Source organism: Anopheles cruzii, chromosome 3 (assembly GCF_943734635.1).
Source record: "Anopheles cruzii chromosome 3, idAnoCruzAS_RS32_06, whole genome shotgun sequence".
Classification (NCBI taxonomy): Eukaryota; Metazoa; Arthropoda; class Insecta; order Diptera; family Culicidae; genus Anopheles; species Anopheles cruzii.
In genome coordinates this window covers 76,706,795-76,731,215 of record NC_069145.1, presented here as the reverse complement: position 1 = coordinate 76,731,215, position 24,421 = coordinate 76,706,795, and the positions used below count along the sequence as shown (strand labels likewise).

The 24,421-nt window shown below is 46.6% G+C and overlaps 6 protein-coding genes across 7 annotated transcripts; 3 read left to right on the top strand and 3 right to left on the bottom strand.

Annotated features, from left to right (window-relative positions):
• The first annotated feature begins 145 nt into the window (after positions 1-145).
• On the top strand, positions 146-2,425 carry LOC128274617 (uncharacterized). Of its 2 annotated transcripts, none has more exons than XM_053012863.1 (4): positions 146-693; positions 1,263-1,332; positions 1,454-1,546; positions 1,618-2,425. In XM_053012863.1, the coding sequence occupies exons 1-4, from the start codon at positions 631-633 to the stop codon at positions 1,713-1,715; spliced, it is 324 nt and encodes a 107-aa protein (XP_052868823.1). In that variant the 5' UTR covers positions 146-630; the 3' UTR covers positions 1,716-2,425. The 2 variants fall into 2 exon arrangements, with proteins under 2 accessions (XP_052868823.1, XP_052868820.1); XM_053012860.1 differs by having other exon boundaries at positions 1,451-1,546.
• LOC128274616 (peptidylprolyl isomerase domain and WD repeat-containing protein 1) lies at positions 1,698-4,306 on the bottom strand. The gene is made up of 7 exons (XM_053012859.1): positions 4,132-4,306; positions 3,668-4,055; positions 2,964-3,603; positions 2,790-2,899; positions 2,603-2,721; positions 2,044-2,384; positions 1,698-1,971 (listed from the first exon to the last, which is right to left on the bottom strand). The coding sequence occupies exons 1-7, from the start codon at positions 4,304-4,306 to the stop codon at positions 1,828-1,830; spliced, it is 1,917 nt and encodes a 638-aa protein (XP_052868819.1). The 3' UTR covers positions 1,698-1,827.
• Positions 4,307-5,919: 1,613 nt separating this feature from the next.
• On the bottom strand, positions 5,920-7,558 carry LOC128273333 (cilia- and flagella-associated protein 53-like). Its single transcript, XM_053011275.1, has 5 exons — positions 7,484-7,558; positions 7,355-7,407; positions 7,112-7,288; positions 6,884-7,046; positions 5,920-6,821 (listed from the first exon to the last, which is right to left on the bottom strand). The coding sequence occupies exons 1-5, from the start codon at positions 7,541-7,543 to the stop codon at positions 5,940-5,942; spliced, it is 1,335 nt and encodes a 444-aa protein (XP_052867235.1). The 5' UTR covers positions 7,544-7,558; the 3' UTR covers positions 5,920-5,939.
• Positions 7,559-8,080: 522 nt separating this feature from the next.
• On the top strand, positions 8,081-13,985 carry LOC128274567 (store-operated calcium entry regulator STIMATE-like). The gene is made up of 6 exons (XM_053012802.1): positions 8,081-8,942; positions 9,774-9,918; positions 10,059-10,180; positions 11,340-11,527; positions 11,608-11,727; positions 12,424-13,985. Exons 1-6 carry the CDS (start codon positions 8,771-8,773, stop codon positions 12,781-12,783), a joined length of 1,107 nt encoding a protein of 368 aa, XP_052868762.1. The 5' UTR covers positions 8,081-8,770; the 3' UTR covers positions 12,784-13,985.
• Positions 13,986-15,372: 1,387 nt separating this feature from the next.
• On the top strand, positions 15,373-18,590 carry LOC128274568 (UDP-glucose 4-epimerase-like). The gene is made up of 4 exons (XM_053012803.1): positions 15,373-15,476; positions 17,121-17,946; positions 18,015-18,207; positions 18,291-18,590. Exons 2-4 carry the CDS (start codon positions 17,137-17,139, stop codon positions 18,362-18,364), a joined length of 1,077 nt encoding a protein of 358 aa, XP_052868763.1. The 5' UTR covers positions 15,373-15,476; positions 17,121-17,136; the 3' UTR covers positions 18,365-18,590.
• LOC128274569 (N(6)-adenine-specific methyltransferase METTL4) lies at positions 18,399-19,675 on the bottom strand. The gene is made up of 3 exons (XM_053012804.1): positions 19,439-19,675; positions 18,651-19,344; positions 18,399-18,586 (listed from the first exon to the last, which is right to left on the bottom strand). Exons 1-3 carry the CDS (start codon positions 19,673-19,675, stop codon positions 18,423-18,425), a joined length of 1,095 nt encoding a protein of 364 aa, XP_052868764.1. The 3' UTR covers positions 18,399-18,422.
• Positions 19,676-24,421: the final 4,746 nt, after the last annotated feature.

Here is a 24,421-nt window from a genome sequence, read left to right as displayed (position 1 = left end):
ATTTTTTTCGTCGCTCCTAGTAGCTCCGAGCTTCCTTGATTGGCAGTCGAAGTGGATGTGTTCGATCGATCAACAACCTGCCCGCCAATCGGGTCCGGACGGAGCGAAATAAGTGGCCAGATTGTCGGCTTAGTCGCAACGTTGCTGACAGTGTTTCCAGATGCGCTTAATAGGTGAACCAACGTGGAGCTGCATTTTGACTTCAAACTAAATTGTTTAAATTGTGCGGCTCTATTAAACGCCAAGGACTACCAGTGGGACATTATTGTGAAATAGTACGAACGGTCCTTCCAACACGAAACGTACAAACTCTAACAAATTAAGCACTCAGCACGAGGAAAAGTGGCACAACTGCTCTTCGAAATCACTGCGCATCGTTATTTCCATCACGTGGCCTTTCACAGAATCCGGCGATATGAGTGCGAATGTGCGATTGTAAAAACGAGTCGAACAATAAAACGCTCAAAACGGCAACATTTTTTCGGAATTCAAAAGCAGACGCGATGCAGTAAACCAGACAAACTCTTAGTGAATAGGCAATTAGCATCGTTTGTCAGCGTCATAAAAAGCAGACTCCACGCACCATCCACTGGCGCTTGATTCGACCCGTTACCGGAAACACACAGAGCCATGTCGTGGGTATTTCACCTGCTGTGGATGTTTCTAGTGGTGATGTTATTCTTTGTCGTGCTGGTAAGTTTTCACCGCCCCCGGGAAGCACCGTCCATCCGCGGCATTGGTAATTGATTAGCAAAAACTCTGACTGCGTTTCCATGTTTCCATCCATTCGCTCGATAAACTCTAAACCTGCCCGTTATTGGCCGATACTTTTTGCATGCATGTCGATGGTAATAAATTCAAATAAAAATATCATCGACTAGAAATGAAACATATTGTAGCTTGGGCTCTGCAAAAGTCAAAGCAATTGAGCTCACTTATCGAGGACTGGTCGGGTGAATAAAAATGTACAATCATCATTGGTTATCTCCTCTAAGATAAATGCCATTGTTTCGAGCTTCGTAGTTAAACCAAGAACTATTACTCACTAGAAGAGGGCGTTTGCCAAGTGAATGGACTCAATCTTATGCACTGATGGTCACCTTCTAGAGCCATCTTGAACTGATGCACCATTAGAACCATTTGACCATCCACCATCGTTTTTTAAGAATTGCCTAATTTTGAGCAAACTATTGCGAAAAGCTTTATTACATCCTTGAGATATAACCATTATATACGACTTTTGGTTATTTTTTTGCTTTCAGCGAAGGATATACTACTTTGGCCTGCATGTCAACCGACCAATACGATCAACGGCAACAACTGGCTCAACCCGTAAGTAGTAGTCTCGTTTAGTAGTGAGAAGTGTACTTGTGCTCTTAAATTTGTATTGTGGAAAACGTTAAAAATGTTCGAAATAACTAGAACTGATTGTTAAAATCCCATTTTCTAGCAGAGACGCCACAACGTTTGACAGTTTTCACCATTTATCAAGGAAGCCGTCGAACGCCGGCTGCGCCGACGCCCGAAAGCAATCAACCGCCAGAATGTAGGTGTCCAGTCTCCTTATCGAGGAAAGTGAGAAATTAATTTTCTGATCCTATTTCCCTTTATTCCCAGACATCGAACCACCGCCACCACCGAAGTACGACGATGTGATAAAATCACCGGAACAGTTCCAGAAGCCTCCACCGTATACGGCAACCACCCAGAATTAGGATTTTTATTTGCCAAAACTTAAGACCATTAGGAATAAAACGTAAGCCAACGACGATCGTTACCTCTTTTCGATTCTGGTCCGAGCTCGCACGTGACGTACCTCCGATCCACTTACGACAGGTTGATGGAAATGATACGAATTTCGTCGTAAGGTTTATCGGTTTTCGGATTCGTTTTTGCGTTACAAATGTTCTGTACCACTTCCATGCCTTTGTGCACGCGGCCAAACACGGTATGTTTGTTATCCAGCCAGGGCTGCAAAATGAGACACAAGACACATTTTAATAGTGAGATACATTGAGCGGAACCATCCGGCGGGTTACCTACCGTTGGTAGAACAGTGACGAAGAACTGACTGCCATTCGTGTTTGGACCCGCATTTGCCATGCTCACGGTGTACGGTCGGTCGTGTTTAAGCGTCGAGCAAAACTCATCCTTAAACTCACCACCCCAGATCGACTGGCCACCGGTACCGGTACCGGTCGGATCACCGGTTTGTATCATAAATCCCTTGATGACACGATGAAACAGATGCCCGTTGTAATAGCCGTTCTTGCTGTGCACACAAAAGTTCTCCACCGTTTTCGGACACTCCTTGCCAAAGAGCCGCAGATGTACGTCACCCATCGTCGTATGTAGCACGGCATTCTCGTAGATCTTTTGAACGCCTGGACGAATGGAAGAAAGGATTCGAATGTGAATACTTTTTGCTCACAATAAACTCTATCACGCTTTCTGATCTTTTTTTGAAGTGTTCTACATAAGCTTGAGATCGCAAGACCGTTTACCTTCTCCTAGTTTTCGAGCAGTGCAAAGAAATATTATAGAGAGAGGCTCATTGAAACGAACTGAGATGGGCAGAAGCAGCCGTACACCGCAAACCTACCTTGTCCTTCCGTGACGGAGATAATGTCCTCCTTCGAAGGCTTTTCGTTGAACACGTCGCGATCGATATCTTGCAAATCGGATGGCAGCCGTCGGGTGTACAGATAGAACCGTTGTTTTCTGTAAAAAAAAAACAAATTACACCGAGCCATTCGAGTCAGATTGCAAAATCGTAATCATCCATTTACTTGTACGCGGTGCAGAACAGTGTCGGATCATTGGGTATCGTTGCGGACGACTTGTTATCCGAAGCCTCTTGTTCGATGGTGTTGGCTGCTTTCGAAAGCTTTATCTTTCCCTGTAATTTAAAAATCAGAAATATGAACACATTTCTCTCTCTCTCTCTCTCTCGTGACACTTACCTGAAACAGTGCCAAATTCAATGGCCGCAAGTTATCATTCTTTCCGATTATCTTCGCACAACGGTTCGTCTCAATGTTGACCAGCTTGACACCCAACATCGTGGGGTACATAATGAAGTGGCCACTGCAATCGAACGTCACGTTGGTATGCGCAAAGGCGTCCGATTTTTCCAGATCACGCTCGTTCGCCATTCGCCGGCCAAACTCCATGTTGGAAAGGGTTTGCGACAACTGCTGACTTTCGCTGTAGCGCGCTAGGCTTTCGTCGTACACGCGCAACAGTTTGCCACTCAGAAAGCCGAACACACGCACTTGCCGATCCGTGGAAATGGTGGCAAACTTCTTACCGTCCGCACCGAAGCTGAGCGAAGTGACGATCGTTTTGTTCTTCGCAAACTCGTACAGACTGGTGTCGAGCTTCGACTCAAAGTGCACCAGTTTGGTGGGAAACTTAAAGTCGTGCCGCGGTCCGTACCAGTACTCCAGGATGCCGGCTTTGTCGATGGAAACGGTCACCTCAAAGGTTGGGTTGTAACGCAACATTACCACTGGTTTTGTGTGCAGTTTATCAAGGGTGTGCAGCGCAGTGTTCGTTCCTTTGCCATCGTAGATCCGAATAGTTGGTGTGTCCTGGTCTGCACTGTAGGGGGGAGAAGTTAATTAAAACATGCACCTTCGTGACGAGCCCTGCCAAAGTTACTTACACGGCCAAGTAGCTTATAACATCACCCATTCCGTGAACCCACTCGACACGGTACGGCACGTAGTCAAACTGCAACATGTTGATCATATCGAAATTGACCACATCGAAAATTTTAATGCTTTTGTCGACGGACGCCGTGCAGAGGTAGGTGCCACTGTTGTTAACCGCCAAACAAACGATCGGCGCTAGATGGCTGCGGAAGTGTTTTACGAATTCGATGCCCAGCTCCATCTTCTTCCAAAACTTTACGTGTCCATCCTGGCTCACGGTTACAATAAATTCCGTCTTCGTGGCGACCAAATGGGTGATCGTGTCTCGGTGCATGAACGACTTCTCGTAACACTCTGCATCGGGCAAGTTCTCAACGTAGAGTTTCTCAAACTCCAGCACTAAAATGGGTGAAGTTAAACGAAACATTTGTAGAATTGCCATTTCGCACCGCTAAATATCCCCGTTCGATGGTACCTTTCCTTTTTTTCGGCTGAGCGGCGGCCGAAGGAAGTGGCCCAATCCACTCGTCGCCATCGCCCTCACCGTCCTTCGGTGTTTCGTCGGCGGCATCGTTTTCCTTCGGTGAACCGTTTTGCTCGTCCACCTGCTCTACGCTGGAAGCGCGTTTGCGACGCTCTTTTTCACTCATTTTTACGCACAACAAATCTTCTGTTGAAACCAATCACACAAACTCGAAGATCAACAAACGAAGTAAACAAACGACTGATTTTGACAATCTGTCAAAAGTTGCGAAAAGAAGGATTTTTGCTGCAAGGGCCAGTTAAGGTTGTCAAAGTCCGAAACTTCATTCCCATTGTTTTGATTACGGCCTCACGGAATTGTCTTTGGCTTTGGTCTGTTCTATCGTAACGATTTCGGGGATTGCAAGATGGAATCTCGCACAAACCAACCAAAAAAGGGGGCAAGAAATCGTCGTAAGGTGCCTTTGGACCAAAAGTTATTAATTATCGAAAAAATCGAGGCGGGCCAAAAAGCTTGCTCGGTTGCTAGAGAACTAAATTATCCTAATAGTACTGTGCGTTGTGTCTTTCGAGGCCGAGAAAAGTTGTTGAACGTTACCAAAAATATGCCAAACACACTTAAAACCGAGTCCTATAGACACAGACCTGTGTTAAACCCGGATTTGGAAGAAGCAGTAGCGACGTTTGTTAAAGAAGCTCATGACTCTAAACAACCGGTGAACAGAATGCGCATTAGAGAAAAGGCACGAGAGATCGCCGCAAATATGAAAATCGATAGTTTTCGTGCGAGTGATGGATGGATTCGTGGGTTCACCAAACGGCACAATTTGACTTTTTGGAAACGCGTTGACCAGAAGGTAACATTCGAGTAACTGTACAGCGATAAAAACTAATTGTTTTTTTCTTTCTAGTGCTCTTCCGATATCCCTGTAGCGGCTGCTGAATGCACTTGCAATGTAAAACCGGAACAGGAATATGACTATTATGAATCTATTAAAGCTGGGTTCCTAAAAGGTTGCGACGAAGTTGTTTCAGACGCAACTGATAGTAAACCTACATTTAAAGTGAAAGCAGAAAACACTTTGGATTCAGAGCAGTCGAATTCGGACACAGCTTCGCCCAAAGCTTCTTCGGCTTGTTTTATAGTGGTCCCTTTTCCAACTATTAACTCTTGGGTCGATATCTCTACGTCCGATAACGATAATACAACAGATCTAGGTTTGACCGTTTACTATGAACACAATTATAGTACATTCTTGACATGCTCGGAGCATGATTACTGCAAGCCTGATCCAGGTGCAGTCGCAGGTCAATAGTAATTCGATTAAGATGTCTAACTTGTTTTCTTGCAATTGTGTGATGTACATGTGCGGCCAGGTAAATTCCAAAATTGGTAAATGCTTTGTACAATTGTAGAGAACTAGATATGAACAAAACAATAACATGTATACACATAAAAACTAGTAAAAATAAAACTTCGTATTGAATGCTCAAATGATTTGGGATGATTCCGAGTTTAACACAAGAAAACGGTTGAATTTGAAAACACCGCCATGGCAAAACTTTTCCACGATCCGATGTTATACAAGATCCGATGTTATACACGGGACGATGTTATATGTACATTGTTTTTGTGTCCGATATGGCAGTAAGTAAATCATCAAACCGGTTTTGAAAAATATGATTTATTCACTCAATTGCACTATCAAATTTAGCATAGAAATAGAAATTTATGTTTTGGAAATGCATGACTTAACTTCGGCCATAGAATTGGGTTATCTAGCGTTGCTGTATGCTGTCCTAGTATTTCCTTTTCATTAGCGACACATTGGGATGCTTTTTGAAGTGGGCCTCAAACGAGCCCTTCACGTAGCTTTGCACAAAGTTTAACTCGTTAAAACTTCGTTCGATCATGCGGTTCGTTTCCATCTGGTTGGCACGCTTGGCACGCTCCCGTTCCAGGTTGGCCGATTTGATTTGCTCCTTAAGCGAGTCCCGGTACTGGTGCACCGCCGTCTGTATCCGACAGTCGGCACGCTCTGCTTCCTGGCGGTTCTTTTCCTGAAACTCGCGCTCTCGGAGCGCTTCCTGTTGACGTTCTTCTCGCTCGCGCGACCTTCGGTATTCCATCTCTGCGATCTGATTTCGCTGACCCTCGTACGTTACCGATGCCAGCTGAAGCCGTTTCTGCTTATCGCGGATACATTTTTCCACGCTCTCCCGATCAAACTTTTCGTGCGTATCCTTGATCAGTTTCTCTAGCTTTCCTTCCTCCACCAGACGCTGTCGATGGACATGTTTGGAGTACTGATAAAATTGGTCCTTTTGCTTTCGCAATATTTCTTCTTCCGTTTTGAGCGCAATCTTCTCTTGCTCCAGCTCGCGTGCCATGGTTTCGTTCAGTATGCGTATGACCTGCCGATCCTGATCGTTCTGCTTGCGTTGTAGCTCCTTCCGGAACGTGATCTGCTCACGCAGCTTTTCGGCCAACTCCGTTTTGCCAATGGTTTTTAACTTCGCATCATGATCCGGAAACGGTAGCGCCGCACACACCACCTTCTGCAGGTTAACTTTCTCCTGTTCCGCTTGCAACACTTTGTCGTTAATCTGCACCTTAATGTCCTGCAAAGTCTTTTGTTCCATCAGCTTGCGCTCACGCTTCTTGGATAGTTCTTGTTCGAGCTGAAAGTATGGAACCGTTAATCGTAAAGACACTGCGTCCATCGTAAAAGGTTCGCGCGTACATCGCTCTTGTATTTTCGTATGTGCACATCCGTCCACATGCGTTCCTCGTCCATTTTCGCCTGTTTCAGTTTCATCTTATCCTCAATTTGCGCTAACTGGCACTTTTTCGACTCCTCGTGATATTGCTGCTGAAGAAGCGTTCTGATTTCGTCGCAGTTGTTCCTGTTGAAAAATGTGGACGGATAACCGGTGTCTGCGAAACGGCAATAAAACACAGTCAAACCCACAGCTGAAGTTGAATCATTTTGTTCTTCACAAACTCTGCCCGTTGCCGTTCGTGGTCCTGTTTCGCGACTAGCAAAGCGTTTCGTTTCTCTCTTAGCCGAATTTCTTCTTCTTGCCCTAGTTTCTGCATTATTTCCTGGTCCAGCTGTTGTTCCTCCGCCTGAAGCAAAGCCTGCAACCTGTGGTACGTTTTCAAGCCTTAGAATCAAACGCAAACAGAACCAATTTACTCGATTGAAATGTACCTTTTCCGTTTCTGCTCTAGCTGATAATCGTACGCCTGGTCGGACAGGGCCATCTGTTCGGAATGGGAGTTGGTGAGAAGAACATTTCTTTTCAACCGGTCTCAAGGGAACCGACGAGTGATTGCTTACCAACTTTTTCAGCTCATTCTGTATGCTAATCTCCGGATAGAACAGCATGTCGAAAGACATGCTTTTCTAGGAAACGGAAACGATTACCCTCCGAAAGCTACGCTCCGTGATTTTTGCAAACTATGCTGAAGCTCCAAATTGTTTATACAACGGTTACTATGCTGGTGATGCGCGCCGATGCAGCAAAACCGTTGCCAATGCACGCAGCGTCCGGAGCTGCTTTTCGCCTTCTTCTTCTATCTGCTTTTTTTGCTGCTGGGCCACACGGAGCGAAGTTGTAAAATAACATATAACAATTTGACACTTAATCGGTAAGCAGTTGTCAAAAGCTTTGTGGCTCAACAGACCCTATAACACGACGTTATACAGGGCGCATAACAGATTTGACACTAAGTTACGTGTTACGTGTTACAGTTATGCACCGTGTGGCATCGCAGTAACGGATTTGACACGAACTGACCGATGTTATGTCAAATTTTGCTGTGTTATGTTACAAGTTATGCATCGTGTGGCCTCCCAGTTGGAATTTCTTGGCCAACCTACACATCGCAGTTTCACTTTGACATTTGTTTTCGAACCGTCCTCCGTCCTCCGTCGAATATCGCGAAACATCACGAACCACATACGCGATCCAAAGTGCGTGGCTTTGGCGACGTTCCGTCACGAAATTACCAACCCAAAATCGAACGCGTCGCGGGGGATGGCCAGATCCTGCATCATTTCCTGTTAGGGTGCAGGAGTGCGTTCAAATCCTCAAATCACAGCCTCGCAAAAGTGTGTTCTTTGTTGCCTCGTCGTCGACGAAATCCGTATATGCTGACGTCGTCTTTGTCATCATCGGCGGTTGTTACGAGTTTCGCAACCGTCTCAAAGTGCAAACTAGGGCCGTTAGCCAAACGCTGTTAGGCCAAACGAGAAGTTAGCAATCGCAAAGGGCCCCAAGTATCCTATGCGTTCCCAAATGGTTGGCTGCCGAAGGCCCCAAAGAATTCCTCCATCGTTCCGATTGCCGTACAGCAGCAGCGGTGGTGGTGGTGATCGGTGATCAGTAAACAGAAGTGCCTTCGGTGTGTGAGTGTGTATGTTGTGTAGTGGGAATGTTCCGTGCCCGATAGTGGATAGTATGGTGTCTTCGTTACGCGGAATACAAATGTTTACCTGAGATCGGTTTCTAGAAGAGATTAGTATCGAATCAGGACTGGAGCAAGTGTCGTAGAATAGTGCCGAGCAGAGCAAGTGACCTCCGAAAAAAGCCAAGGTTGCCGTCCAGAGCAGAGCGCCGTTTCAATGAATACGTCCGCCGTCCTGCTAGGACATGCCGCCGATCCTGATGCGGCCCTCGCGGGCGAAGGGAACACGGAATGGCAGACGCTGCACTGCAGCAAGGATGCCCTTACCGATTTGTTCGGCTGGTTCCTGCAGGGCATACTGGCCACACTCGCCTTCACCTGTCTTATCGGTAAGCAGCTTCCCACCGCCGTTCAGGTGCACTCTAATTGGATTTTGTTGCAGGTAGCACCGGTTACGTACGTCGGCGAGTGCGAGTTGCTGTGTGGGCTTTAATGAACTCTTAAACCAGCATGCTTTTGTCAAATTATTTAATTAGCAGACTTTCTGACCACCACCGATGACCTATTTAGAGGAACATTTTTATGTGTTATTGTACCGTGAACCCCTCGAAACCCCGCTTTTGACGTAAGAGCTGCTTTACGATTTCACATGATCTTACAGAGGATCGCTAAAATTATCGGCAGCATTCATCGCCCGAGAGCCAATGAGCAATGTTCTAGAATTTTAACGGCAACCGCCGGTGCGTGAGAATTATTACGCTTGACCAATTATGAGTGTTGCTGCTTCAATTGCTACTTTATTGCACACGATCGTAGTGTGAATGAGATAAAAGCGATTGTCGGTAGCCTGTGCAACAGCAGCAGCAGCAGGCTATGAGCAACCAGTTTGAATGTTGTTACACGTTTCTTGTAATGTAAAAGGAGCATACAATATTGCATGTTCATAGAAACTAACCTAAAAAGTTAGCCACTAACATAAACTAAAAATGCCGAAGGAAGCGAATAATCCGACAGCAAAACTAAATAAATGGCGATCCTCATTGGGTGGATTACACGTATACACAGACCACTGCAATAGAAAGTGCTCTTCGTTGAGTTTTGTTTGAAATACAATCGATTTTCCTGCTGCGACGAGCGAAAAGGAAGCAATTAAAAGATTCCATTGGCTTTTCTCGTTGCGTTTTTCTAACTACGGTGGCGTTTTTTACTTTTACTTTCAGCTAAACGTTTCTGCGAACCACAGTACAATCGGCGCTCGTGGGAAACGTGGTGGTACGACACGTCCAAGCAGGGCATCGGCGCCCTGGTGATCCACATGGCCAATGTTTACCTGGCCCCGCTGTTCCAAGGCGATCCCTGTACCTGGTAAGTACCGTCGCCATTATGTGCAACCTTGAACGAAGGACGAACCCGATCCTCGTCTTCTAAAGAGCGCTCTGGGTTGACTTCTTGTTTTCTTTCCCCTTTTTACCGTCCCTTTTATCTCTTTCTTCTACCGATACCAGGTATATCATCAATTTCCTGCTAGACTCCACAATCGGCTTGTTCATCATTTACATCGGCATCAAAACTTGTCAGTATTTAGCGCGCAAGAAAAAATGGGATGCCATCAATTTTGGCGAATATGGTAAGTGAAGCGAAAGCCACCGAAAACAGTCACAAACGAACCACTTCCACCTGCATGATCGAATGTAGAAAGAGTGAAAGAGTGCAGGAGACAGAAAGAGGAGAAAACAGACGCATTTTACATATAAAAAAGTGCACGTCGGCAAAACACTTGCCACGCGCGGTGACCAAATAGCGCCTGCAGACGATCTCCGACGAGCGAGTGTTCAATCACCAACCACCAGCGAACGGTCTGTGATTTACCCTCTCTCCCTCGAAAAGGCCGTTTCTTATGCGTTTTCTCCATCTAATGTCTCCGGGCTGTAGCACGGTTTCGCGGTCCGCCATTGGCGATTCATCGTCGTATGCACAATTGTGGATTATGACATAGAAAGCTGTTCGGGACACGAAATAGGTGGACGCACGTGGAACGAAAGAGAGAGCGGCGTATGTAATACATTAGTTACCCTGGTGGCCCAGTCTACACGCCGGGCGGACACGCTTAGCCGGGCTTCATTTGATTACGCGAGCCTCTGCCCGCCACGAAAGCGGGCTCTCGATACATTGTCGATTTGGTTTGATCTTCGTTCGGTTTCCGGTACACGATCGACACCCATATTCGTAACGGCGGCCGGTGCAGTACGATTAAATAAGAATAGCTCACATTTTCCCGATACACGAGGTTCCATTGGGAGGTACAATCTTGCCCGGAGGGAGGGTGGTGGTCGCTTGGGTTTTTTTGCGAAGGTTGAATTGGCTGATTGCACCTGAACGACACTATCACCCGCGCAGAGAGAGAGAGTTCAGTTGAGAGGCAACAGCTTATCTTGAGCACCGGAACCGCTGCTGGAAACCGAACGATAAGCGATAAGCGCACTCCATAAATGCTGATAGCTGAAGTAGCGGCGCTGACGTACACAGTATTTCAACGTGAGATAAACACCAGACTACGGCCAACGCTCTCATGGCGCTAAGCGTGGCGATTTGACATCATCCCAACATGCAGTTCTGATGAACTTTGAACCGATTACAGCCAAAACGTCACCACCGATTGTAATGAACTAATAATGCATCGTTTGGCACTGAATGGCATCATGCATTGAGTCCACTTTAGTCTCAAAAAGGTGGAGATAACGCAAAAACATAAAATCAACATCTGTGCTTTTCTTTGCTTCTTTCAGGGGCCCCAAAATCGTGGTTCTACCAAACGTGCATCTACGTGTGGCTGATGGTGGTCGTTAAGCTCATAACGACCCTAATCATTCAGTTCGACGTTTGGGATAACGTGAAAAACTTTGTCCTGTCACCGTTCAAGGACCCGCGGATAGAGCTCGCGGTGGTGATGCTGGTCATACCGTTCTTCGTAAATGTAAACGATCGTTGCGTTGCACAACTATTCTACCGCCACGCGCCTGACTCTAATTGGCCTTTTCTCCCGTCCCATTGCAGATACTTATATTCTGGGTGACCGACAACTTCTTGATGCGGCACACGCGCAAAAAGCGCAACACCACGTCCAACACGCACGGCCACCACGCGCACGGGCGCGAACATAGTTTACTGCAAAAAGTAAGGGGTCATTTTCAGCAAAAAACTAACGAACTTTAAATGCCATCTCTCTCTTTGTTGCGCGTGTTCAAATAACGTACCGGGGTTAGGAGGCTTCCTAGCGAGATCCGTCTTCGTTGCCAATCCCACGGGTGGTAGCTCGTAGGTCGTAAGCTTTTGCTTTGTTTTTTTTTAATTGTTTCCTTTTACTTTCCGTTGAGTTCTGAACCAGCAAACGAAGGCCAGACGTTGCATCGTCTGAAATGCCCGGTTTTATTTTTCGATCCGAACCGCTCGCCAACTTATATCCTTAACTTTCAGTTTCGGTTCGGTGTGGGTGTTTGTTAGTGCCTTAGCTAGTTGATAAGCCGTTATCGCTCAGAGTAGTAAGTAGCAGCAAGAATTGACAACTGAACAGTATCCAGCAGTCGCCGAATTTACTACCTTTCCCACCAAACCGCAAAAGAACGTATTATGTTACTAAAAGTATCGTTGCCATTAGTATTTGCTCACTAAATATTCCACCATAGCGCGAGGACAGGGATTTCTTTTCTTTACAATAACTACCTGATGTGTGTGTGCGTGTGCGTTTGTTACTAGTTGAGTCTCGACTCCCGTCCCCGTCTCGTCCGCTTGCATACCATTTCGCTTGAATCGTCCTACTTTGTTCCCCACGAAACGTAAAACCGAGCTCTCACATGAACCATCTTTTTGCAGGTAAAATACAAAATGATACACAAAACCAAACCAAATGACTCAGAATCTGATACTCTTTTATCAGGCGATGAAGAAATTTTAAGCTTCAAAGCGCCCAACGGTGGCCACGGCCACAGATCGGTTACGGGTGGCGGTGGTCGGCAGCAGCACGGTCCCAATCCACAGCACCACCACCATCCGCACAATCATCACCACACGTCGGTGGGGGACCTGTCGCTGCCGGCCGGGATCAGTGGCAATTCGTCGTCGCTACTAACACCCATCGATATGGATACGGCAATCATACTGACCTCGTCACGGACATCACCGGCCTCGAGCAGGCAAACAGTTCAGCAGCGGACCAGTGTAATTAACATTTAAGCTCACTCTAATCCCATTCCTCGGGAAAACCGGTACGACACTAACGCCCACGGTCGGGGGAAAGCACCAAACCCCGCACACACAAAATCCTATCCACCCCGGTTGCCGGTTTTAGAGTTTTCCCGCCGTTTTGTGACACACGAATTGCGAAACACAACTTAAGTCTGAGAAGCAATAGTCTGACGGTAGCAGCGCCGTGTGGGGTAGGCAGAAGTCCAAAGACGACCATAACGACGGCGAACGGTGGATGTACTTTGTGTTTTTAATGGGATTGTTCATACGTTGGTTGTTAAAGTTAAACGGGGACAGAGCATTACCGAACATATGCCGTTTGGGTTACTGGTTACTGGTTTCAACCGTTGTCTGGCGTTTGAGGTGCAACAAACAATAGAATGTTTTGTGATAAATATATAAACATAGAAACGGAACCCAGAGGGGATGGAATCACGAAGCGAACGACATTTTTATACGATGGGCCCAATACAATGAGAGTTAAAATGGTCGAAATAAGTGAACGAACAGTGACAATGGAGCAACCAAACAAATGATATTAGGCGGACGTAACATATTCCTACAGTTCCAGCTCACAGCAGAACAAATGTACCCATTCCCGTAACGGATAAGAGCTTTAGGATGCTAAACGCAGCGGCTGCCAAGCTCCCGGGGCCGCTAAATTAAACAGATATCGAGAAAAGTTTTGAGCCCGAATCGCTCACCGTGTAATACATTGACGTTGATGATTTTGAACTGTTACTTGTTATGTCGCGCTTCTATGGCGCGACGGTGAGATGCTATGAGTAATGTATTTGTGCTACAGTTAAGTTGAGAATTGGATTTTTTAGCGTAAAGCGTAAGATGTATTGAGGCCGATGTATGAAATAAAATTGAAACAACGAAACAACACACCACCACTATTCGCCTTCCCACGCACGTGGGAACTAAACGTAAGAGTCGCAAAATGGTTAGGTTATATCGTTGGTGGCAGAAAATTGGTTTTACCGTTAATTATGCTACTATTACTACTGCTACTGTTCTATTTTATACATAAATATACACGAACAAGTACTGTTTAAGGATAGTGTCTGGGTTAACCGTAGGCTACATACTATGTTTACAATGAATTTTAAAAAAAAAACTATGGTCGAATCATGGCCAGACCACGGGCGAAACAGAAGAACGAAGAAATAAAGAAAACAATTGAACTTTACACTGAAGCCTTATTTATCTCCGCTTTGTGCTGCGTGGACTATTGCCTAAAATCCGAAATGTGCGCCAAAGATCGGAACCGAGAACCAGTTTTATGATTCCCGTATGAGTCGAAGGCGCAATAGCACGTACCATCTCTCGTGGAGAGAACGAAGAACAATTTTCCTAAAGTGAAAGGTAAAAGGATTTCCCATTCACTTGCCCTAATCGTACATTCTCTGATCGAGCCAAGAAAAGCTCATTCTCTCGCCGAGCTCAGCGAACAACGAACGTTGTTTCCAGTGAACTTTCAAAGTGTTTGCGGAAAAAGGGCAATGGTTTGTAGCATTCTAGGTTGTGAGTGTGTCCCGGGCGATAAATCGTGGCGTAATAGGAGTTCCGAGGAAGCGACCGTACAGGTCCACGCAACGATTAACGGGGAAATTGCTGTAAAGATGCCGGACATGGCGGTGACTGGGAAAGAATTGCAGTAAGTAAATGATTGTGCAGAAACCGTCGTAAATTATGTTCAAACATTTCCGTTTCGTTCTAACAATCGCCTGTTTGCAACGTGTGTACCGAATTCCACCCAGAACTCCGAAAGACAACCAAATTTTGAGTAAAAAAAATCGGGAATCAACATATTAACACATGTGCGTCACATGAAGAGACACATCTTTGCGGGTTTCTCATTCGCCCCACTTTCGCGTCAGGTTGGATGTGATTGTGTCTTGTCCCGGGATTGCAGAAAATCTGGCCATGTTTGGTTATCAAGCAAAATGGCCATTTTTGAAAAAACGATAAGTAATTAGCTGCCTCAAAAACAGACTCATATTAAATGTGCCATTCATTACATGAAGCGAACCCATTTGGGCAGAAAATCGATTATTTTAAAAACGTGATTCCAGATTGTAACGAATTAAAATCGCTTGCAATCATCGCTAATGGCGGAAGGCCATTTTGTGCCATTATTGCTTCAGCACGCCCAATTACACTCATAGCCTTTGGCAACTTTTTTATCAAACATTTTGTGGCACAAAATGAATTTGATTTTATATACACAGTTCTTCACACAGTTCTTGATGCGAGAAGTGAATCATCGCACGAGCAATGCAAGTGGATATGAAATGCATCATTCATCTCTTCTCCTGCTGGCCGGATCTTTCGATACGATCGTGCAGTGATCGCAACGTGGGCCTCATCATATTCGTGGCGTCAGTGGAACAACTTCGCGTGCTTAGAGCTCTGACGACTCCCGCTAGAACCGCGGTCCGCGGCGCGTACGATAGCGAAAGCGTGCGCGCGGAACTCACACACCGGCACATTGTCTGGATTGGGGGTCTGCCAGGCGGGTTTGGAGCCCTCTGCAGAGGCCCTGCTGCGCCAGCCGGTTCGAAAACCTGTTGGGTCTTCTTCATTCGTCGCTGAGCAAACGGCCACGTCGGTTGTGCGTTCCAGGTGAATCTCGCTGACCGGGACGCTGTTGGACGACTTCACCATTACCCACGGTACGGTTCGTCTCTTTGATCGTAACGAGGAAAGGTTGTGGTTTTATCATCATCGAGAATCGATTATTTCGTGTCGCGAGTGTCGCGATTTGTCCAGTCGATAGTGTCCAGCGAATCACTGTACAACATGACCAATTACGAACAGTCAACGTGATCTGAAAGGCAAACGGAACGGAATGAAAAGTAGTGTGCTATCGTTGTGGTGTGTTAATGCTCGAACCAAAGCATCCACCATCTTTCAGTTCTTCGTTCGGTGTCAAACATCATAATTTTTTCCAACTCCAACGAATTGAGGTCCGATAACGGTTCTTCGGCAGCGGGTCAGCGAAGCGTTGAAACTGGCGCTACTCACTCGGAACTCCCGTCAGCAACCTGTTTGTGGCCGATTGTTTGTTCCAGTTTTATTCCTCGCCATTCTTCGCATGCAAATGATATGCGTCGTGAAATTGTGCGGAAAAGTTGGTTTGCATAGAGTCAGGTTCTATGAATTAAATAGGGCGATTGCAGATCTTTCGCCTACGTGGCGCGCATCTATTGGCGGTGACCTTGAGGGGATGTTTCTTTGGCTCTCGCGATGCCCCCTGGTTAATATGGTTACAGTAGATCACGTGTTCGAGTTATGAAATATGTGGACGGCATCATTTTGGTTCCAATTCGATCGAAATGTCACCCAAAACCCGACCACCCAACACACACTCCAAAAATTGTTACGATTGATCTCGGCGCGAGATCATTTGCATACTCCTCGCAGTTACAGCGAAAGGGGTATAACACAAAGGAAACTTACACAGTGGGATTATGTGGTTGGTGCGAGAAGACAAACGATGAGATCGTTTATTGTAAACTAAGCAAGGACTAATGGGGTCATTAGAGGCATGCAATCGGCGAGAATGCCGTTTAGAGGTGAGCTACCTTGAGCATTGCATGAGGCAACCAGCTGACACTGGCGCCGCTAACCTTGACTTTGCGTCTGAGGGCCTCCGGCGCCGACGGCCGGTGTGGAATTTTACGGTAGCGAACCCCCACCATGGTTCTATTGCTTCGGTTCTCAGATATGTTTATCGGTTATCTTGCATCCATCCAATATTGAAATCGGATGAAGAAGAGATTCAATCTTACGCAACGACCGAAGCTGCCTCGCCGTGGTCAGAAAGTCCGAGAAACAAGTTCATTAACAAGCAGGTTCAGTGGACTCTGGGAGTGGCAAGAGGATGTTGCTACGTCAGTCAGTATTGCTATCCAAAAACCTGTTTTTCACTGTTCCCTCGATCATGCTCTCGATATGTACCGTAATGATTGGAACGTAAACCGTCTCCGTGATTATGCGGCGGGAGCCGCAGGTCAATTTGTTGTTTGTTTAATTACAATCGTCGTATTGGCGGTGAATGATCTTTCACTTCCAAATGATCTACGATATTCAAGATGTTTAAGGGTCAGTATCTTGTAAAGTCCATGCTTGGGGTCACATCAACAACTGTGTTTCACTCTGTGGGGAACTACCCGCCTTGGGTCTTTTTCTGCTTTGGCCCTCTGTCGTGAAAAGTGATTTTTCTTCCTATCCGGGACAACCTGCAACACAGTCAATGTAAATCTCAATTGCTTACTGTAACAACACACATTAACTTCTGCGTTGTACTATTTCAGATCGATCATCATCGACATGACGGGTGAGCAGAAGGGCACGGTTCTGGTGACCGGGGGAGCAGGTTATATTGGTTCCCACACGGTCGTTTCACTGCTTGAAGCCGGTTACGGTGTGGTGGCGCTTGACAACTTCACCAACTCGGTCAATTCGGCGAAGAACGAGTCCGTGGCGCTGAAACGCGTCGAAGATATCACCGGCCGGAAGGTTCACTTCTATCGGTGCGATCTGCTCGACAAGGAAGCGGTGGAACGGATTTTCAAAGCCCATCGCATACACTCCGTGATACACTTTGCTGCCCTGAAAGCGGTCGGAGAGTCGATGAGCAATCCGCTGCTGTACTACAAGAACAACTTGATCGGCATGATCAATCTGTTGGAGGTGATGGACGGGCTAGGGATCTACAAGATGGTGTTCTCTAGCTCGTGCACCGTCTACGGCGAACCGGAACGGCTACCGATCACGGAGGAAAACCCAACCGGCAACGTGACGAACGTGTATGGGCGTACAAAGTACTTCATCGAGGAGATGCTGAAGGACGCGGTACGGGCTGACCAGAAGTGGAACATCATTGCCCTGCGCTACTTCAACCCGGTCGGAGCGCACAAATCGGGACGCATCGGCGAGGACCCGACAAAGCAGTTCACCAACCTGATGCCGTACATTGCCCAGGTGGCAATCGGGAAGAAGGACGTGCTCACGATCTTCGGTAACGATTACGACACCCCGGACGGAACGGGTGTACGCGATTACGTGCACGTGATGGACCTGGCGAGTGGACATGTTGCTGCGCTGAATAAGTTGGATCAAGAACACGTTGGCTTAAAGGTACGAAGATTGGCGATACTTTTGTCCTAAGCGTAGTCGATCTCATATCGTATCATGTTCTACTTTAGATGTACAACCTCGGCACCGGCAAAGGCATTTCGGTGATGGAGCTGATAAACACCTTTGAACGGGTGAACAAAGTAAAGATCCCGTACGTTATCCACGAACGGCGTGCTGGCGACATATCGTCAATGTTTGCCAATGCCACGCTAGCCGAAACGGAGCTCGGATGGAAGGCGGTCCATACCGTCGATGAGATGTGTAAGAACGCGTAGCAATGAATAACGTTGGCAAAATTACCGAATGCATAATAAGCTTCTTCATCTTTCCATTTCCCTCCGTAGGCGAAGACTTTTGGCGATGGCAAACCATGAACCCGAACGGTTACAAAACAGAGCAAACAAATGGCCACCATTAGAGGCAAACCGTGCCAGTTGTCATGGTGTGGCAAATCGACATATTTATTTTATGCACTCTCACGCCCCATCTTTGGCGTCTTCCGTGGCCAGTCTAAAGAGTCGCTTGTTTTGCAGTTTCAACACTTCCATCCCAACAGACGTACATCCGGTATGCAGGCTGCGGGCGAAGAGCTCCAAACAGTTCGGGTTTCTCGGAACGTGCTTCAACGTCTCGAACAAAGCTACAACGTAGAGAAAAGAACTGGTGAATAAACCAGCAAGTTTTACCTTTAGCAATTTTATTACCATAGAGCGGCGGTTTATGGGAGTGCAGGGCACACGGAATACTGTAAAGGAATCGTTCTCTGGGGAACGATTCCGCCTTCGTCGAATGGGCCGGCAGACCGATGAAGAGCCGCTCGTAGGGTTGCTTTTTGTTTGGTTCGTTAAACTTGCACACAGGATGTGCTGCTCTTGTGATCTTTGTCCAGTACCAAACGGCCACCAGTTTGAGTCCCCATTTGGGGAAAAACTGATTGGTTATGGCGTTCACGTGGGTCTCAGCGTTCGTACACCATACGAGTACAAACGTATCGTCGTGCAGGTGACGTTCCAGTGGGATCTCTTTAATATCCTCGTTTGCCAACATTTGATAGGCCGCAGTGGAGTTCGACATTTTCACCCGACGAATGTACTTATTCCACCAGGGAGGATCCAATACTATAAGGTCAAATTTTTCGCTTTCCCCGATGAGTTGGCCGAAATGGCTGATAGGTGCGTTGAAAAATCTGACCTTCGGTGGCACTAGGTAGCTTTCGCCATCCACTTCCGTGATGACAGTGTACTCGGAATCGTTCTTTCCGCTAAAGCAACGCTCAGCATCGTAAACGGCTTGTGAATTAAAATTATCTACAAACTCTAGAGCGCACTTATTACGCCATTCGCTGATCTCAGACACTTCTTGTAAGTCTTGCTTTATTTCCGATAGATTCTCGGATATCTGGGGGAGCAGAAAAGAAAACCATTGATCATGAAGCAGGGCCAGAGCCAGAGCTATTGAATTGCATTTTGATTTTTTCTTGCAAAGTACAAACCTTCAATGTGAGATCATCCAATTTTGGATCAATTTTCATGCGTTTTCGCTTCTTGGGCCGAGGTTCGCTTTCCGTTTCTTCACGCCGATCGTAAGGCACATTAATCTCGAAAAGGGCTGAAGCCAACCAAGCTCTCTTAATATCTTTATCGTAGAAATTATCACAGTACAGGTTCGCAATACTTTTGGCATGATCTAGCAAAATTGAACGTTCGTTTATTGCGCGAAAAGCCGACATCACAGAGCAGAAGAATATGTTTGTTTACTTCTTATGACTCCTTTGACGTTTGAGGCATCTCTCGATCGTCGAATGTTTACTCGACCAAAGCATAGCGTCCAAAGTAACCCTGCCAGATAGTCGATGAAACGCTGACCTCACACGTCAAAAGGAGCGCGCGTGTGAGTGTGTGTGTGTGTGTGCCCATGTCGCTGAGCAGCAGAATAAAAGGTTTCGCACGCGATTACGCAAAGTTCTACGCGAAATAAAATATTTATCTTTGGCTGTGAAGCGTTGTGTGGCTTTTATTTTATACGCTTGGTGTGTGTTTTACGTATTGTTTCGGAAGATAAACGTGTAAAAGATAAGTGTGCCGGGCCGGGCTACTATCAGCGAAACGTGTCGTGCCATTTGAATGCCGTTTTCAAAATGCAACAGCTGATTACCTATCGTGCTGCATTCTCCACAGGTCAGTAGAAGAATTATGCGTCCGGAAAACCATGCATTCTTTTTATGTATGTACAAAAAAAATGAACAAATTAAAAGTGACGAGCATGACTGGCGCCTCTGCTGATATCGATCAGCTGAGCAGATAAGAGAACCGCTTCCTCTGCGATCAACGCACGTTGCTTTTATTGAACGAACCGCCAGTCATGGTGGCCAGGCTTGAGAGCCCGTCCAATTGCGCTTCAATTGTAATAAAAATCACAATCATGTTCTTCGCCATACATGTTCTACATTGGCATTCAGAGTCTTCACTGTGTGTGTACGCGATACGTAGGCGTTTCTCTCTGATTTGGCAATTTATATTCGGCACAAATTTCTCCTCACGTAGCACAAACTTTCAAGCCGCCAGCGAATTCGGTGACCTACATATAGATCGAGTTTTGTTGAACAGGCTGCAAAAAATACGCCACCCAAACATAACTCATAAAAGAGTATGCAAAAGCTACGGTCCGAAGGTCGTCCCTTCAATGCCGTGGCAACGTTTGCGCGCGCCAAAGCCAAACGCCGTTTCTAATGGCAGCGTGCTCGAAAGGAAATGATCCACGGCATAAGAACATAACCGTTCGTCGGGGATCGCGCGGTGATATTGCTGATCATGGATCATTTACTTGATCATCGCGTGTTTAAAAATGGTTCAACAAGTTCTTTATAATTTATATTCAAATCGCTTGATTTCTCATGCAAAGCATTGCGCATCGATTCACGTTTTCGTACCTTTCTTAGCTGAATGCGCAGTGTGCACATGTAAACTTTAACTTTTCTAATGGCTTTTTTAAATTGTTTAAAGTATTCAACATTGGTTCGCACCTAAATATTAATCTAATTTCTTTTTCGAATAAATACTTTCACACATGGGCTTGCTATGGGCGAAACTATGATTTTTTAAACTCCGATTATCGATTCGAAAATCAAAAATTTATGATGGTGCCATGCCCATAAATATTGTCGCTTTATTCAACGTGCCGAAAAATACGAAGTCGGCTAGCACCACCCGATCGGCCACCCGGTGTTGGTTTATCACTTTCCCCTGCTGGCATGAAAAGTGGGCAATTTAAACATCTACCATGGCCTAAGGGAACCACCGAAAAGCAACCTCAATCGTCATCTGTTACGAAGACCTCCCGCTGGCTGGCGTTGTTGTTATAGATTCCCGACTCGAATTCCCGACGGAAACCAATATCGGTGAGATAGTAATCCGGGCGCGTCGATCAAGAGCGATCAAAGCGATGATGAGTTTCCCAATTTCAACCCGATCATTGACCCATTCGGTTTAATGCATTCAATCAATGCAGCAGCGCAACCGCCGTGCCACCGCACAGCATAATGACGGCCGGTGGCCCGCGGTCTACTCCACTTGTGCTTCGGGAGTTTATCGATTTTCTTATTTCCCAACCAGAAGAAAATGCTGTCTGGTGTATCGGGAACAGCAGAACCAATTCACGACCAATTCCACTCGTGCAGGCGGACTATAAATGCACCACCGTAGACTGAGTCCAGCAATGAAGATGGCAGAAACCGAATCCGTGGTGGGAATGCAACTGGAGGGCGTTGCAAGACCGTAAACCACTCGATGGAGAGGCTACTCTATAAAGTTACAATTGAATTATCTAATCCATTTCCTGTTCAAGTGTGTTGGCCTTAAGTGCAACAATTAATGCTTTCCACCCCTCGCCGGCTGGGTTTTGTCGCGGCCAGCCCGGAACAGATTGCTGCTCCGACGGTCCGCCGGACCGGAGAATGGTAGCCCGATCCAAATGGGTTGCACTTGATTAATTCAATAACTTTGGGGATAATTGTGTCCGCCATGAAACCCGATAGCCATCACAGAGTGTGTGTGTGTGTGTGGGTGTGTCTGGCGCAATCGTGGCCGTTTGAAAACAATATCACTTTCGAAGGATGATCTTTTCAGAACACCATTCGGGTGTATTTAAATTTATCATTCAACAGTCGAATTGAAGATCGTTGAGCTTGAGTTTCTTTAAATAAAAGCCACAATAACCGCAGCGATCGGTGAGTTTCATGTAACTGATAACCACCGTGACGTGGTACGTAAACTTGAAGAGCCGCGCCAAACCACTCAGTTGCAGGAACAAATAGGAGTGGGTCGGAATTCTTTCCACCGGATCGCGCTTCGTTGTGCGTGGGGATTAATTGAATTAAAACCACCAACCGACATCACTCCGATCGATAGCGGCCGGGTTCGGTTGCATTCCTGCAAGATAAGTTTATGGCCGGAGCGGAACTTCCTGCGCGTAGCACCGACCACTGGAATGGTGTCGAACTTGGTCTGGCCGTACTCCAGGCACCACGAAGATGACCACGAGTTTATTTTAATCACATGAAAAATGACAGAGTCACCATCGCCTGGCTGGTTCGGGCAGGGGAAGTGAGTGGTTAGACTCGGGTGGGCCGGTCGGTTTGAACCGGCCCTGCGGAGGTTACAAGTCAAAGACACTCGACACTCCGGCTAGACCCTTATTATTCCATTACGGCGTTAGCTTTTAATTGGCCGGATTGTGGCCCTAGCAAAAAAAAAGAAACCGTCCCGGGACTCGGTGGCAAATCCAGCCAATTTCCCCCTAAATGTGGCTCCAGTACTTGACGGTCATTTGTTAAGCGTACAGCGGTTGCAACGCCCAGAACCTCTTCTCCGCAGACGCGGCGGCACATCGGCGGCCGGAACACGAGCGATTGAGATAACCATCGAGGGCAGGCTGGCCGGTCGGTGAAGATTAATATCTAGCGGGGAGGTCCACGCCGGCCGTATGTATATTTCAGGCGAAGAGTTTCTGTTCGCTGGAGATGGACCTCCGAAATGATGTTTTTGATTATTTTTATGGCCCTTTCATCCCGAGTATGACAAATTTGTTCTCAACCCGAGCGTATGCTTTCTTACGATTGGATGGAGCGAAGGCCGCAGACGGTTGATGTTGGCCGTCATATTGCCTTAAACAGTTTATTACGTTTGCTTTGCAACCGAGAAGAGCCTCAACTTGGAATGACGTCCGAATAAATCTCGTACAATTATCCCTTCTGGCGAATGGTGTTTGTGCTTCGCTATCTTTATCGGGTTGTTGACACGGCTAATCCATGGTGCACTCGCAACTGGTGTGGAACAAGCACTAGGTCTGACTTTTACAAACTATAAATTACACGTTATTATGTCCATTAAATATTGCTCGCCGAGTAGGTGTCGTCCGGCGATGGTTAACCGCAACAAGCCATCAGAGGCGGTGACATTTCCCTCGAATGGATTCGGCCCCGATTCCAGCTCAATGTTCCAGCACACCCCACGCACCCGGGACCTGTGAGATGTGTGCTGGAATTTACGTCTAATTACCGGCCCAGTTCTTCGCAACCTGGTGCTGCTGCTTAATCCCAATCTCGGACGAGTAGCCGCCCCCCGCGGGCCGTAAAGCGGATCTGCATGTTTCGTGTATCCCGTGCCGATCGCATTAATCGCAAGAAAAACCGCATAATGGGTGTAGTGTCAGTTTCCGTTAAGCGACGAACTACGTGTCGCTGTAAGCTGAAGTTATCTCACCCGTTGGCTCCCATACTTGACTCCCTGCTGGCGCTGAAGCCCGCATATCCACAACGTGTAACGGGTAGTGTCAATGAAGAATTGGCATTGTACCACTTAAGTGACACCTTGAAGGGCAGGGCCGTCGGGTGGAAATGTTTGGACGGAAAAGTGTGCAAATTGCCGGCAAACATGAAACAACATTCCGCTGCTCGAGTGAAGCCTCGGAAGGTGCGTTGTTACTAATAAATAGTATTGTGGTGTATTACATGTTTTTATTACAATTTCCAGCATTACCACCGATCTGTCCGTCTTCGGGGCACTAAAGCGGCGAGGTCGTTGTTTGTTTGGTTGTTGATGATTATAGGAAAGGATTTTATTGTCCGGATATACTCAAGCGGACAGCGACGAAATGGAATGCGCTGAACGAAGATCTGTCCGGCAGACAGCTGTCAGCTTCTTCGATCGATCCGAGTCGATGGAATGGACACGTTCTTCGGTCTTTAAAATGATCTATTTCTTAAAACGCACCGAGCAACGTTATTATTAGAGTCTCTCTGCGCTTTGTTGGCGTAAATCGAATCATAACACGGTGCTTTCGGGGCCGATTTAATACCCAGGCCTGACGGAGCTGGTATTACCTAGGGTCTACCTTTCCAATTCGCACCGGAAAGACAGCATATCTCGTCCGACCGAGAAAGAGAAAGAACCGAAAAAATCTCAAGAATTACAGTAGA